This window comes from Aedes aegypti, chromosome 1, assembly GCF_002204515.2.
Source record: "Aedes aegypti strain LVP_AGWG chromosome 1, AaegL5.0 Primary Assembly, whole genome shotgun sequence".
Lineage (NCBI taxonomy): Eukaryota > Metazoa > Arthropoda > Insecta > Diptera > Culicidae > Aedes > Aedes aegypti.
Genome location: NC_035107.1, coordinates 9,966,134 through 9,980,707, shown reverse-complemented (window position 1 = coordinate 9,980,707; position 14,574 = coordinate 9,966,134). Strand labels below are relative to the sequence as shown.

The 14,574-nt window shown below is 46.8% G+C and overlaps 1 protein-coding gene across 5 annotated transcripts in view; it reads left to right on the top strand.

Moving 5' to 3' along the window:
- LOC5579825 overlaps positions 1–14,574 on the top strand; it is a 416,229-nt gene that overhangs the window by 309,559 nt on the left and 92,096 nt on the right. For all 5 annotated transcript variants that reach the window (XM_021838864.1, XM_021838868.1, XM_021838867.1 and 2 more), the window contains 3 exons: positions 2,753–2,868; positions 2,938–3,075; positions 13,429–13,914. In XM_021838864.1, the coding sequence (XP_021694556.1) occupies positions 2,753–2,868; positions 2,938–3,075; positions 13,429–13,914 (740 nt within the window). The remainder of the gene's footprint in view (positions 1–2,752; positions 2,869–2,937; positions 3,076–13,428; positions 13,915–14,574) is intronic.

Genomic DNA, 14,574 nt, shown 5'->3' with positions numbered 1-14,574 from the left:
TACGAATCTAGCGAGGTAACACTAACATAATCATCTGAAGAAGAATTGACACCCTTACGACGTTCGCAGCGAATTACGCAAACATGGTAAACAAAATGTACCTGTACCGAGATGTTATGATGAAGCGTTATATGGACCGGAGAGCACGCTCTGGTTAGCGGCGATTGAGGAGGGATTGTACGTGGGAGATGACCACTCTACAAGCCAGACGGAAAGTGATTGGATCGAAATGGATATTCAAGCGGAAAGAAGATGAACAAGGCAACGTAGTTCGCTACGAAGCACGTTTAGTAGCACAAGGATTAACGCAAAAGGACGGAACCGACTTCGACGAAGTGTTCGCGCCAATAGTGAAGCAGTTGACATTCCTTGTATTGATGTTCTTTTGCAAATACAGTCATCCCTCCATGAGTCGATATTGAAGGGACCATCGACTCATGGAAATATCGAGTCATGGAACAGCATTGCTATGGAAAGCTGTTTAAGGGGACCATCATAGTAACCATGAAATTAGGTTTTTAGTATGGTTCCATGAATCGATATCGAGTAATGGAACATCGACTAATGGAGGTTTAACTGTAGAAAGGGTATGATCGTCAAGCATGCTGGTGTGAAGACGACATATCCGCATGGAACGGGTCGAACGTAGAAGATCCGAAACTTGTATGTCACCTACGACGAAGCCTGCAGAGACTAATAAGACTTTTGATGCTGCCATCAAGCAAATGGGATTCGTACAATTGAAGAATGATTCCTGCTTGTATATACGGAAGAGATGAACTCGTTGTGGCCTGCAAATGATCCAAACATTGAATAAGCAATTCAAAGTTACCTCACTATCAATTTGTGTGATTTGTGCTAACGTAAGAACAACACGACATTCACGAAACGCGACGCGAGACAAGACATAACACTTATAGTTCTTACTATCGTATCATCCGACCATACGATAGTAAGAACTATAAGTGTTATGTCTTGTCTCGCGTCGCGTTTCGTGAATGACGAAGTTACCTCCTTGGGCAATATACGACATTTTCTGGGCATCGAGGTGTAAAGCCTTAAACCTTATTAGATTTGCGACCATATCCTACAAACAGAACTCTGCATCTGACCGTCTAGTAACGTGATACCGGTTTAGGGGGCATTTCCATTTTCTACATAGACTAATTATCTAGGCAGACTAATTGAGAAGATCGCGAAGTAGTCTCGACAAAACGGTCATCGACGCTTCTGTAAGCCGGGAGTCAACTTTCACTGGATCCGCTGAACTGACCTCGATCTAACTGTTGCATCGATTCGGGCAATCTTTCACCTCCGAGGCACGTTTCATCGCATTAGCATAGATCCCCCGCCGAGAACTGTTCTAAGCAATACCTGGCCTGAGTCATCGGGCATCTGGAATCGCTAAAATGACTTCGGCCCTCTATCGGCCAGTGATGGAGTAAAACAACGCTACTTCACCGAAGTAGCAAGCTGGTGCGTCTGCGAACGGGAAGATATCCTACAACCGAAATCGCAGGACTGCAAAAATAGCAGGCGGATAAGCCAATTAGCAAACGCCCCGTCTATTGACACGCTCAAACTTGTTATGTTTATTTCATAGTATTCGGTCGTTCCAAAATTGACGCGTTTGTCCTCAGATATATGATCGAAAGCTAGAGAGAGCGAACAATGGCGCTTAAGCCTAGGCTAATCAGCCCGAACAAAAGGTGCAAATACCTGCGTCCCATCTCAGATAGGTCAACACCAATGGCATGACATTAACTTTCGTAGCCATATCACTCCCAACAATTTCAAACATCCTCTGAATCTGAATCGGAAACGGTTGATTTTTTTTCGTTTCTTCTTTATGACACAAAAATGTTCGTTTATCAAACGATTCATTGTAGTAGATTTTTGTATCGGCTGAAAACCCCAGCTTTGCACAGTAGACCTAGGTGGTTTGAATATTTGTGTCATATTACTGATATGCTGTAAATATTAATGCAGAAAAGAAAAATGATAGAGGTTGTGGATTCTATTATTTTCCAGGATTCTTTCAAGTACTGGCTCTGTATGAGTATTCTAGACTATAAAAAAGCTATAAATATCTTGCCGTGGTTTCGTCCGAGTTATGCTCAATCATCAACTAAACCCACCGTGCACCGGGCAACCAGTGGCCGGTCCTCTCTAGTTTTACGAGAAAGGTTTCGTTTCGGAAACGCACTCCACTTGTAAACTGCCGCAACTGTTTAATTATCTAACGGGCAACTTCATTGGCCATCTCCCGCGCCCAACCCGCAGTCCCAAATGCATCTCTTTCGGTGCGGCTGCGGCTGCGTAAAGTGGACAAGCCCTTCAAGTCGAAAACAATAATAATAACAATAATAACAGCCCTCCCTCCTATTATTGCCTTTCCCGAAAAGTGCTCCCTTTCCCAGATGCGCTCAACGACTTACAAGTTCACCCATTTTTTTGTCTTAAGTACGTTCCCCTATAAGGAGATACCCATTAGTTTTACATGCTTTACCACGCTTATCGATTTGTAGCACTTTACCAAGCCCATCATCCGACCATCTCATAAATGGTGATGCCAATAATAGGGCCTTGCACCATCTGGGAGGGAAATTTCGAAAAACGAACGGTATCTTGGATGACCATCAGTTTCGCACTCGCCTACTTTGACGACGACGCTTGTTTATAGCCTACTGTAACGATAATGATTAGCAGATCAAACATCAATAACGATTTCTCACGCTTTTTCTTTCCACAGATTATGAAGTCGTTCGACTCCAGGAGGACATCACTCTGGCAGGGTTCACCCCTCTCATGTACAAAGGCCCTGAGCCCATCTTCACCCACAAATCGCACGACATGGAAGAAGCTCAGGTGAGACTCAACTGCGAAATGCAAAAATCCGCTCCCAATCTAACAAAAAATTTTATTCAATTTTCGCAGAATGCCCTTCGAGTCCAGAAGCTGATATTCTTCGGTACGGGACACCTGTGTACGTGCAAACCGCCGGTGCTACAAAAGGTGATCAGACAGGCGGGCGTGGAAGAGTTCATCAGCATAGTGCAGAACCGAATAGAGGGGGTAAGTTACGTACTGCATTCATTATCTCCCAGCAAACTGTCAAGTGCTAAATTTCGAACACCGAAATCCGAGAAGTAAAACATGAAATCCCAAAAACTGGATCACAAATCACGTGCTTACCCGCTGGGGGTGTACATTCAATTTCCCGCGTGGACTACATTATTGGATCAATTAACGTGTCGCGTTTAATCAGTGGGCCGGGTCCGTCTTCTCGCCGTCGCCATAGCTAATCAATTGCAGCACTCGCTCCGTGATCAGAAGCGACTGGGGCATTCAATTTCCGCGAAAACAGCCCTCCCGTTGAGCGGCCGTGTTGTGTTCTCGTTTGAGCTCATTTGCAGCAGGGCCCAGGGAACGACCTTCTTCATGGATGTATTCAGGGATGGGTCGAGGAACATTGAATTACAAATTGGCAGAAATATTTTTTCAAGCTTGAATTTGAATAGCTGAAAATATTTGGGTTCAATTTGGATGTTATTTAGATCGGATTGGATTTGGATTGGATTTGGATTGGATTTGGATTGGATTTGGATTGGATTTGGATTGGATTTGGATTGGATTTGGATTGGATTTGGATTGGATTTGGATTGGATTTGGATTGGATTTGGATTGGATTTGGATTGGATTTGGATTGGATTTGGATTGGATTTGGATTGGATTTGGATTGGATTTGGATTGGATTTGGATTGGATTTGGATTGGATTTGGATTGGATTTGGATTGGCTTTGGATTGGCTTTGGATTGGATTTGGATTGGATTTGGATTGGATTTGGATTGGATTTGGATTGGATTTGGATCGGATTTGGATTGGATTTGGATTGGATTTGGATTGGATTTGGATTGGCTTTGGATTGGATCTGGATTAGATTTGGATTGGATTTGGATTGGATTTGGATTGGATTTGGATTGGATTTGGATTGGATTTGAAGAAGCTTTCCAGCATCCTGGAAAAAGCTTCCCAGCTTCCTGGAAGAAGCTTCCAAGCTTACTGAATGATGTTTCCAAGCTTCCCGAAAGAAGCTCCCACGCTTTCTGGAAAAAACTTCCAAGCTTCTTGGAAAAAGCTTCCGAGCATCTTGGAAAAATTTTCCAAAGTTTTTGAGAAAAGCTTTCAAGCTTACTAAGAAAAGCTTCTAAGTTTCCTGGGAGAAGCTTCCCAAGTTTCCTGGGAGAAGCTTCCAAGGTTCATGAAAAATGCTTTCAAGCTTCCTGGGAGAAACTTCCAAGCTTCATGGGAGAAGTTTCCATGCTTCCTGCAAGAAGCTTCCAAGCTTCCTAGAAGAAGCTTCCAAGCTTCCTAGAAGAAGCTTCCAAGCTTCCTCGAATGAAGCTTACAAATTTCCTTGAATGAAGCTTCCAAGCTTCCTTGAATGAAGTATCCAAGCTTCCTGGAAGAAGCTTCCAAGTTTCCTGGAAGAAGCTTCCAAGCTTCCTGGAAGAAGCTTCCAAGCTTCCTGGAAGAAGCTTCCAAGCTTCCTGGAAGAAGCTTCCAAGCTTCCTGGAAGAAGCTTCCAAACTTCCTGGAAGAAGCTTCTAAGCTTCCTTGAATGAAGCTTCCAAGCTTCCTTGAATGAAGCTTCTAAGCTTCCTTGAATGAAGCTTCCTTGAATGAAGCTTGCAAGCTTCCTGGAAGAAGCTTCCGAGCTTCATGGAAGAAGCTTCTGAGCTTCCTGGAAGAAACTATCAAGCTCCCTTGGAAGAAGCAACCAAGCTCCCTTGGAAGAAGCAACCATGTTCCCTTAGAAGCAACCAAGCTTCCTGGGAGAAGCTTCCAAGCTTCCTGGGAGAAGCTTCCAAGCTTCCTAGGAGAAGCTTCCAAGCTTCCTGGGAGAAGCTTCCAAGCTTCCTGGGAGAAGCTTCCAAGCTTCCTGGGAGAAGCTTCCAAGCTTCCTCGAATGAAGCTTACAATTTTCCTTGAATGAAGCTTCCAAGCTTCCATGAATGAAGTATCCAAGCTTCCTGGAAGAATCTTCCAAGCTTCCTGGAAGAAGCTTCCAAGCTTCCTGGAAGAAGCTTCCAAGCTTCCTGGAAGAAGCTTCCAAGCTTCCTGGAAGAAGCTTCCAAGCTTCCTGGAAGAAGCTTCCAAGCTTCCTGGAAGAAGCTTCCAAGCTTCCTGGAAGAAGCTTCCAAGCTTCCTGGAAGAAGCTTCCAAGCTTCCTGGAAGAAGCTTCCAAGCTTCCTGGAAGAAGCTTCCAAGCTTCCTGGAAGAAGCTTCCAAGCTTCCTGGAAGAAGCTTCCAAGCTTCCTGGAAGAAGCTTCCAAGCTTCCTGGAAGAAGCTTCCAAGCTTCCTGGAAGAAGCTTCCAAGCTTCCTGGAAGAAGCTTCCAAGCTTCCTGGAAGAAGCTTCCAAGCTTCCTGGAAGAAGCTTCCAAGCTTCCTGGAAGAAGCTTCCAAGCTTCCTGGAAGAAGCTTCCAAGCTTCCTGGAAGAAGCTTCCAAGCTTCCTGGAAGAAGCTTCCAAGCTTCCTGGAAGAAGCTTCCAACTTCTGGAAGAAGCTTCTAAGCTTCCTTGAATGAAGCTTCCAAGCTTCCTTGAATGAAGCTTCCAAGCTTCCTTGAATGAAGCTTCCAAGCTTCCTTGAATGAAGCTTCCTTGAATGAAGCTTGCAAGCTTCCTGGAAGAAGCTTCCGAGCTTCATGGAAGAAGCTTCTGAGCTTCCTGGAAGAAGCTTCCGAGCTTCCTGGAAGAAACTATCAAGCTCCCTTGGAAGAAGCAACCAAGCTCCCTTGGAAGAAGCAACCATGTTCCCTTAGAAGCAACCAAGCTTCCTGGGAGAAGCTTCCAAGCTTCCTGGGAGAAGCTTCCAAGCTTCCTAGGAGAAGCTTCCAAGCTTCCTGGGAGAAGCTTCCAAGCTTCCTGGGAGAAGCTTCCAAGCTTCCTGGGAGAAGCTTCCAAGCTTCCTGGGAGAAGCTTCCAAGCTTCCTCGAATGAAGCTTACAATTTTCCTTGAATGAAGCTTCCAAGCTTCCTTGAATGAAGTATCCAAGCTTCCTGGAAGAATCTTCCAAGCTTCCTGGAAGAAGCTTCCAAGCTTCCTGGAAGAAGCTTCCAAGCTTCCTGGAAGAAGCTTCCAAGCTTCCTGGAAGAAGCTTTCCCAAGCTTCCTGGAAGAAGCTTCCAAGCTTCCTGGAAGAAGCTTCCAAGCTTCCTGGAAGAAGCTTCCAAGCTTCCTGGAAGAAGCTTCCAAGCTTCCTGGAAGAAGCTTCCAAGCTTCCTGGAAGAAGCTTCCAAGCTTCCTGGAAGAAGCTTCCAAGCTTCCTGGAAGAAGCTTCCAAGCTTCCTGGAAGAAGCTTCCAAGCTTCCTGGAAGAAGCTTCCAAGCTTCCTGGAAGAAGCTTCCAAGCTTCCTGGAAGAAGCTTCCAAGCTTCCCTGGAAGAAGCTTCCAAGCTTCCTGGAAGAAGCTTCCAAGCTTCCTGGAAGAAGCTTCCAAGCTTCCTGGAAGAAGCTTCCAAGCTTCCTGGAAGAAGCTTCCAAGCTTCCTGGAAGAAGCTTCCAAGCTTCCTGGAAAAAGCTTCCAAGCTTCCTGGAAGAAGCTTCCAAGCTTCCTGGAAGAAGCTTCCAAGCTTCCTGGAAGAAGCTTCCAAGCTTCCTGGAAGAAGCTCCAAGCTTCCTGGAAGAAGCTTCCAGCTTCCTGGAAGAAGCTTCCAAGCTTCCTGGAAGAAGCTTCCAAGCTTCCTGAAGAAGCTTCCAAGCTTCCTGGAAGAAGCTTCCAAGCTTCCTGGAAGAAGCTTCCAAGCTTCCTGGAAGAAGCTTCCAAGCTTCCTGGAAGAAGCTTCCAAGCTTCCTGGAAGAAGCTTCCAAGCTTCCTGGAAGAAGCTTCCAAGCTTCCTGGAAGAAGCTTCCAAGCTTCCTGGAAGAAGCTTCCAAGCTTCCTGGAAGAAGCTTCCAAGCTTCCTGGAAGAAGCTTCCAACTTCCTGGAAGAAGCTTCTAAGCTTCCTTGATGAAGCTTCCAAGCTTCCTTGAATGAAGCTTCCAAGCTTCCTTGAATGAAGCTTCCAAGCTTCCTTGAATGAAGCTTCCTTGAATGAAGCTTGCAAGCTTCCTGGAAGAAGCTTCCGAGCTTCATGGAAGAAGCTTCTGAGCTTCCTGGAAGAAGCTTCCGAGCTTCCTGGAAGAAACTATCAAGCTCCCTTGGAAGAAGCAACCAAGCTCCCTTGGAAGAAGCAACCATGTTCCCTTAGAAGCAACCAAGCTTCCTGGGAGAAGCTTCCAAGCTTCCTGGGAGAAGCTTCCAAGCTTCCTAGGAGAAGCTTCCAAGCTTCCTGGGAGAAGCTTCCAAGCTTCCTGGGAGAAGCTTCCAAGCTTCCTGGGAGAAGCTTCCAAGCTTCCTGGGAGAAGCTTCCAAGCTTCCTCGAATGAAGCTTACAATTTTCCTTGAATGAAGCTTCCAAGCTTCCTTGAATGAAGTATCCAAGCTTCCTGGAAGAATCTTCCAAGCTTCCTGGAAGAATCTTCCAAGCTTCTGGAAGAAGCTTCCAAGCTTCCTGGAAGAAGCTTCCAAGCTTCCTGGAAGAAGCTTCCAAGCTTCCTGGAAGAAGCTTCCAAGCTTCCTGGAAGAAGCTTCCAAGCTTCCTGGAAGAAGCTTCCAAGCTTCCTGGAAGAAGCTTTCCAAGCTTCCTGGAAGAAGCTTCCAAGCTTCCTGGAAGAAGCTTCCAAGCTTCCTGGAAGAAGCTTCCAAGCTTCCTGGAAGAAGCTTCCAAGCTTCCTGGAAGAAGCTTCCAAGCTTCCTGGAAGAAGCTTCCAAGCTTCCTGGAAGAAGCTTCCAAGCTTCCTGGAAGAAGCTTCCAAGCTTCCTGGAAGAAGCTTCCAAGCTTCCTGGAAGAAGCTTCCAAAGCTTCCTGAAGAAGCTTCCAAGTTTCCTGGAAGAAGCTTCCAAGCTTCCTGGAAGAAGCTTCCAAGCTTCCTGGAAGAAGCTTCCAAGCTTCCCTGGAAGAAGCTTCCAAGCTTCCTGGAAGAAGCTTCCAAGCTTCCTGGAAGAAGCTTCCAAGCTTCCCTGGAAGAAGCTTCCAAGCCTTCCTGGAAGAAGCTTCCAAGCTTCCTGGAAAGAAGCTTCCAAGCTTCCTGGAAGAAGCTTCCAAGCTTCCTGGAAGAAGCTTCCAAGCTTCCTGGAAGAAGCTTCCAAGCTTCCTGGAAGAAGCTTCCAAGCTTCCTGGAAGAAGCTTCCAAGCTTCCTGGAAGAAAGCTTCCAAGCTTCCTGGAAGAAGCTTCCAAGCTTCCTGGAAGAAGCTTCCAAGCTTCCTGGAAAGAAGCTTCCAAGCTTCCTGGAAGAAGCTTCCAAGCTTCCTGGAAGAAGCTTCCAAGCTTCCTGGAAGAAGCTTCCAACGCTTCCTGGAAGAAGCTTCCAAGCTTCCTGGAAGAAGCTTCCAAGCTTCCTGGAAGAAGCTTCCAAGCTTCCTGGAAGAAGCTTCCAAGCTTCCTGAAGAAGCTTCCAAGCTTCCTGGAAGAAGCTTCCAAGCTTCCTGAAGCCCAAGAAGCTTCCAAGCTTCCTGGAAGAAGCTTCCAAGCTTCCTGGAAGAAGCTTCCAAGCTTCCTGGAAGAAGCTTCCAAGCTTCCTGGAAGAAGCTTCCAAGCTTCCTGGAAGAAGCTTCCAAGCTTCCTGGAAGAAGCTTCCAAGCTTCCTGGAAGAAGCTTCCAAGCTTCCTGGAAGAAGCTTCCAAGCTTCCTGGAAGAAGTTCCAAGCTTCCTGGAAGAAGCTTCCAAGCTTCCTGGAAGAAGCTTCCAAGCTTCCTGGAAGAAGCTTCCAAGCTTCCTGGAAGAAGCTTCCAAGCTTCCTGGAAGAAGCTTCCAAGCTTCCTGGAAGAAGCTTCCAAGCTTCCTGGAAGAAGCTTCCAAACTTCCTGGAAGAAGCTTCTAAGCTTCCTTGAATGAAGCTTCCAAGCTTCCTTGAATGAAGCTTCCAAGCTTCCTTGAATGAAGCTTCCAAGCTTCCTTGAATGAAGCTTCCAAGCTTCCTTGAATGAAGCTTCCAAGCTTCCTTGAATGAAGCTTCCTTGAATGAAGCTTGCAAGCTTCCCTGGAAGAAGCTTCCGAGCCTTCATGGAAGAAGCTTCTGAGCTCCTGGAAGAAGCTTCCGAGCTTCCTGGAAGAAACTATCAATCTCCCTTGGAAAGAAGCAACCAAGCTCCCTTGGAAAAGAAGCAACCATGTTCCCTTAGAGCAACCAAGCTTCCTGGGAGAAGCTTCCAGCTTCCTTGGGAGAAGCTTCCAAGTTCCTAGGAGAAAGCTTCCAGCTTCCTGGAGAAGCTTCCAAGCTTCCTGGAGAAGCTTCCAAGCTTCCTCGAATGAAGCTTACAATTTTCCTTGGAATGAAGCTTCCAAGCTTCCTTGAATGAAGTATCCAAGCTTCCTGGAAGAATTTCATTCCCTGGAAAGCTTCACTTGGAAGAAAGCTTCCACTTGGAAAAGCTTCCAGCTTCCTGGAGAAAGTTGGAAAGCTTCCAAGCTTCCTGGAAGAAGCTTCCTTCCGGAAGAGCTTCCAGTTCTGGTAAGAAGAGCTTCCAAAGCTTCCTGGAAGAAGCTTCCAAGCTTCCTGGAAGAAGCTTCCAAGCTTCCTGGAAGAAGCTTCCAAGCTTCCTGGAAGAAGCTTCCAAGCTTCCTGGAAGAAGCTTCCAGCTTCCTGAGAAGCTTCCAGCTTCCTGGAAGAAGCTTCCAAGCTTCCTGGAAGAAGCTTCCAAGCTTCCTGGAAGAAGCTTCCAAGCTTCCTGGAAGAAGCTTCCAAGCTTCCTGGAAGAAGCTTCCAAGCTTCCTGGAAGAAGCTTCCAAGCTTCCTGGAAGAAGCTTCCAAGCTTCCTGGAAGAAGCTTCCAAGCTTCCTGGAAGAAGCTTCCAAGCTTCCTGGAAGAAGCTTCCAAGCTTCCTGGAAGAAGCTTCCAAGCTTCCTGGAAGAAGCTTCCAAGCTTCCTGGAAGAAGCTTCCAAGCTTCCTGGAAGAAGCTTCCAAGCTTCCTGGAAGAAGCTTCCAAGCTTCCTGGAAGAAGCTTCCAAGCTTCCTGGAAGAAGCTTCCAAGCTTCCTGGAAGAAGCTTCCAAGCTTCCTGGAAGAAGCTTCCAAGCTTCCTGGAAGAAGCTTCCAAGCTTCCTGGAAGAAGCTTCCAAGCTTCCTGGAAGAAGCTTCCAAGCTTCCTGGAAGAAGCTTCCAAGCTTCCTGGAAGAAGCTTCCAAGCTTCCTGGAAGAAGCTTCCCTGAAAGCTTCCAAGCTTCCTGGAAGAAGCTTCCAAGCTTCCTGGAAGAAGCTTCCAAGCTTCCTGGAAGAAGCTTCCAAGCTTCCTGGAAGAAGCTTCCAAGCTTCCTGGAAGAAGCTTCCAAGCTTCCTGGAAGAAGCTTCCAAGCTTCCTGGAAGAAGCTTCCAAGCTTCCTGGAAGAAGCTTCCAAGCTTCCTGGAAGAAGCTTCCAAGCTTCCTGGAAGAAGCTTCCAAGCTTCCTGGAAGAAGCTTCCAAGCTTCCTGGAAGAAGCTTCCAAGCTTCCTGGAAGAAGCTTCCAAGCTTCCTGGAAGAAGCTTCCAAGCTTCCTGGAAGAAGCTTCCAAGCTTCCTGGAAGAAGCTTCCAAGCTTCCTGGAAGAAGCTTCCAAGCTTCCTGGAAGAAGCTTCCCTGAAAGCTTCCAAGCTTCCTGGAAGAAGCTTCCAAGCTTCCTGGAAGAAGCTTCCAAGCTTCCTGGAAGAAGCTTCCAAGCTTCCTGGAAGAAGCTTCCAAGCTTCCTGGAAGAAGCTTCCAAGCTTCCTGGAAGAAGCTTCCAAGCTTCCTGGAAGAAGCTTCCAAGCTTCCTGGAAGAAGCTTCCAAGCTTCCTGGAAGAAGCTTCCAAGCTTCCTGGAAGAAGCTTCCAAGCTTCCTGGAAGAAGCTTCCAAGCTTCCTGGAAGAAGCTTCCAAGCTTCCTGGAAGAAGCTTCCAAGCTTCCTGGAAGAAGCTTCCAAGCTTCCTGGAAGAAGCTTCCAAGCTTCCTGGAAGAAGCTTCCAAGCTTCCTGGAAGAAGCTTCCAAGCTTCCTGGAAGAAGCTTCCAAGCTTCCTGGAAGAAGCTTCCAAGCTTCCTGGAAGAAGCTTCCAAGCTTCCTGGAAGAAGCTTCCAAGCTTCCTGGAAGAAGCTTCCAAGCTTCCTGGAAGAAGCTTCCAAGCTTCCTGGAAGAAGCTTCCAAGCTTCCTGGAAGAAGCTTCCAAGCTTCCTGGAAGAAGCTTCCAAGCTTCCTGGAAGAAGCTTCCAAGCTTCCTGGAAGAAGCTTCCAAGCTTCCTGGAAGAAGCTTCCAAGCTTCCTGGAAGAAGCTTCCAAGCTTCCTGGAAGAAGCTTCCAAGCTTCCTGGAAGAAGCTTCCAAGCTTCCTGGAAGAAGCTTCCAAGCTTCCTGGAAGAAGCTTCCAAGCTTCCTGGAAGAAGCTTCCAAGCTTCCTGGAAGAAGCTTCCAAGCTTCCTGGAAGAAGCTTCCAAGCTTCCTGGAAGAAGCTTCCAAGCTTCCTGGAAGAAGCTTCCAAGCTTCCTGGAAGAAGCTTCCAAGCTTCCTGGAAGAAGCTTCCAAGCTTCCTGGAAGAAGCTTCCAAGCTTCCTGGAAGAAGCTTCCAAGCTTCCTGGAAGAAGCTTCCAAGCTTCCTGGAAGAAGCTTCCAAGCTTCCTGGAAGAAGCTTCCAAGCTTCCTGGAAGAAGCTTCCAAGCTTCCTGGAAGAAGCTTCCAAGCTTCCTGGAAGAAGCTTCCAAGCTTCCTGGAAGAAGCTTCCAAGCTTCCTGGAAGAAGCTTCCAAGCTTCCTGGAAGAAGCTTCCAAGCTTCCTGGAAGAAGCTTCCAAGCTTCCTGGAAGAAGCTTCCAAGCTTCCTGGAAGAAGCTTCCAAGCTTCCTGGAAGAAGCTTCCAAGCTTCCTGGAAGAAGCTTCCAAGCTTCCTGGAAGAAGCTTCCAAGCTTCCTGGAAGAAGCTTCCAAGCTTCCTGGAAGAAGCTTCCAAGCTTCCTGGAAGAAGCTTCCAAAGCTTCCTGGAAGAAGCTTCCAAGCTTCCTGGAAGAAGCTTCCAAGCTTCCTGGAAGAGCTTCCAAGCTTCCTGGAAGAAGCTTTCCAAGCTTCCTGGAAGAAGCTTCCAAGCTTCCTGGAAGAAGCTTCCAAGCTTCCTGGAAGAAGCTTCCAAGCTTCCTGGAAGTCCAAGCTTCCTGAAGCTCCAAGCTTCCTGGAAGAAGCTTCCAAGCTTCCTGAAGAAGCTTCCAAGCTTCCTGGAAGCAAGGGCTTCCAAGCTTCCTGGAAGAAGCTTCCAAGCTTCCTGGAAGAAGCTTCCAAGCTTCCTGGAAGAAGCTTCCAAGCTTCCTGGAAGAAGCTTCCAAGCTTCCTGGAAAGAAGCTTTTCCAAGCTTCCTGGAAGAGCTTCCAAGCTCCTGGAAGAAGCTTCCAAGCTTCCTGGAGAAGCTTCCAAGCTCCTGGAAGAAGCTTCCAAGCTTCCTGGAAGAAGCTTCCAAGCTTCCTGGAAGAAGCTTCCAAGCTTCCTGGAAGAAGCTTCAAGCTTCTGGAAGAAGCTTCCAAGCTTCCTGGAAGAAGCTTCCAAGCTTCCTGGAAGAAGCTTCCAAGCTTCCTGGAAGAAGCTTCCAAGCTTCCTGGAAGAAGCTTCCAAGCTTCCTGGAAGAAGCTTCCAAGCTTCCTGGAAGAAGCTTCCAAGCTTCCTGGAAGAAGCTTCCAAGCTTCTGGAAGAAGCTTCCAAGCTTTTCTGAAGGAAGCTTCCAAGCTTTCTGGAAAGAAGCTTCCAGCTTCCTGGAAGAAGCTTCCAAGCTTTCCTGGGAAGAAGCTTCCAAGCCCTTCCTGGAAAGAAGCCTTCAAGTTTCCTGGAAGAAGGCTTCCAAGGCTTCTGGAAGAAGCTTCAAGCTCCTGGAAGAAGCTTCAAGCTTCCTGAAGAAGCCTTCCCAGTTTCCGTAAAGAACTATCAAGACTTTCTTGGAAAGTTTTAAGCCCTCTGGAAGAAGTTTTCAAGCTTCCTGGAAAAGCTTCCAAGCTTTCTTGGAAGAAGCTTTCAAACTTCCTAGGAACAAGCTTCTAAGCTTCCTTGGAAGAAGGTTTTATGCTTCCTTGGATGAAGTTTCCAGGCATCCAGAATATCGAGTTACGGAGCGTTGACTATATTATCATTTTATGATTTTAATATGATGCAAAATGGAATAAATACCATTTCCAAATTTTCGCACTCGTCTCGATACACGCCCTTGATAAAATGACAAAGAAAGCGACAAGAAGAATAACGTATACAAGTTTCGTCTGAGAATGAGATTAGTTATTTATGTCGAACATAATTTTGCGCATTTGACACATTTATGTCGTTTTGACTCTTTCCAGCCTCACATCCTACTGTTCAAGCCTACCATGACACTAATCTTGTTGTGTTTTTTATCATTTTTTCATTTAGTCGAGCGACTCGGAGATCCTTCTGGAGAGCTTCAGCGAAGACGAGAGCGAAAGTCAATCCCAGCAGCATCAGCAAATCAGTGGGAAAGATAACGAAAAAACCAAAGGTTCTCAAGATCAAGGCCAACGGAAGAAGTCCCTGAGTGGTAAAGATTCGGAAAACAATCAAAACGTAGAAAGCAAGAAGAATAACAACAACAACACCTCCAGTAGTAACAGTAAAAGTGGGAAGAAGCGTAAAAATAGCAGTCACAACAATAACAACAACAATAATAGCACCAACAGTACTAGCAATAGTAATAGTACAAATACCAGTAACAATAACAGTAGTAACAACAATAACGCTGCCGCCGCCCCCGTCGGAGGTGATGTCGTCGAGCAGGAAGTGGCCGGGAAGAGCAATCAGGAGATCCGCAAGCTGCTCCGTCGGAAGGACGAACTGGAGCGGAAGCAGAAGATGCAGGAAAAGTACGCCAAACGATTCCAGGTGAGTGAATGTTTTTGCGTTTTGCGTTTTGATCCCCTACACACAGATTCCCACCACCACGCCACGCTGGTCTAGGTGGGGAGTCTGTGGTTCATCGTGCGACAGCCAAAGCCAACCCGTCCGTGTCGAATCGATTAGCATTATGAATATTAATATAGCAATATAATTTCGAAGCGCGCGGAGCAAGCCGGGACTAATTGATTGCGAAACTAAAATCCCGTTCCGGCAGAATGTTGGCCACACTACAGCAGCCGGGTTTTGGGTGGACGCGATAACGGTTAGTTTTCGGGTCAACCGCAGCACAGATTAATGAGAGAGGTGTCTCCCGCTGGGCTGGTTGGGATGGCTGGCTGGGCGGCGGCGCGAAGGGGTCACTTTTCTAATGAAGCAATTTTGCCCCATATTGTGGTTTGGTTTATTGGGTTTTGCACGGTGAACGAATAGAAAATGTGTAACCTGTTCTTCTGTTGTTGAACAATGGCTGAATTTATCCCAAACGGCTTCATTAGATTCGTGTTCTGGCCCGAAAGTGGGTCCCGCAAGATGACTGTTTTATTGGGGCCTCGCAGATTAGATTATGATCTGAGCGGTTGAGGGAAAGAGAACATCGCGATTGAAAAGATAACCTGAAATCGGTTATTTATTGGTCGTTAAAATCAG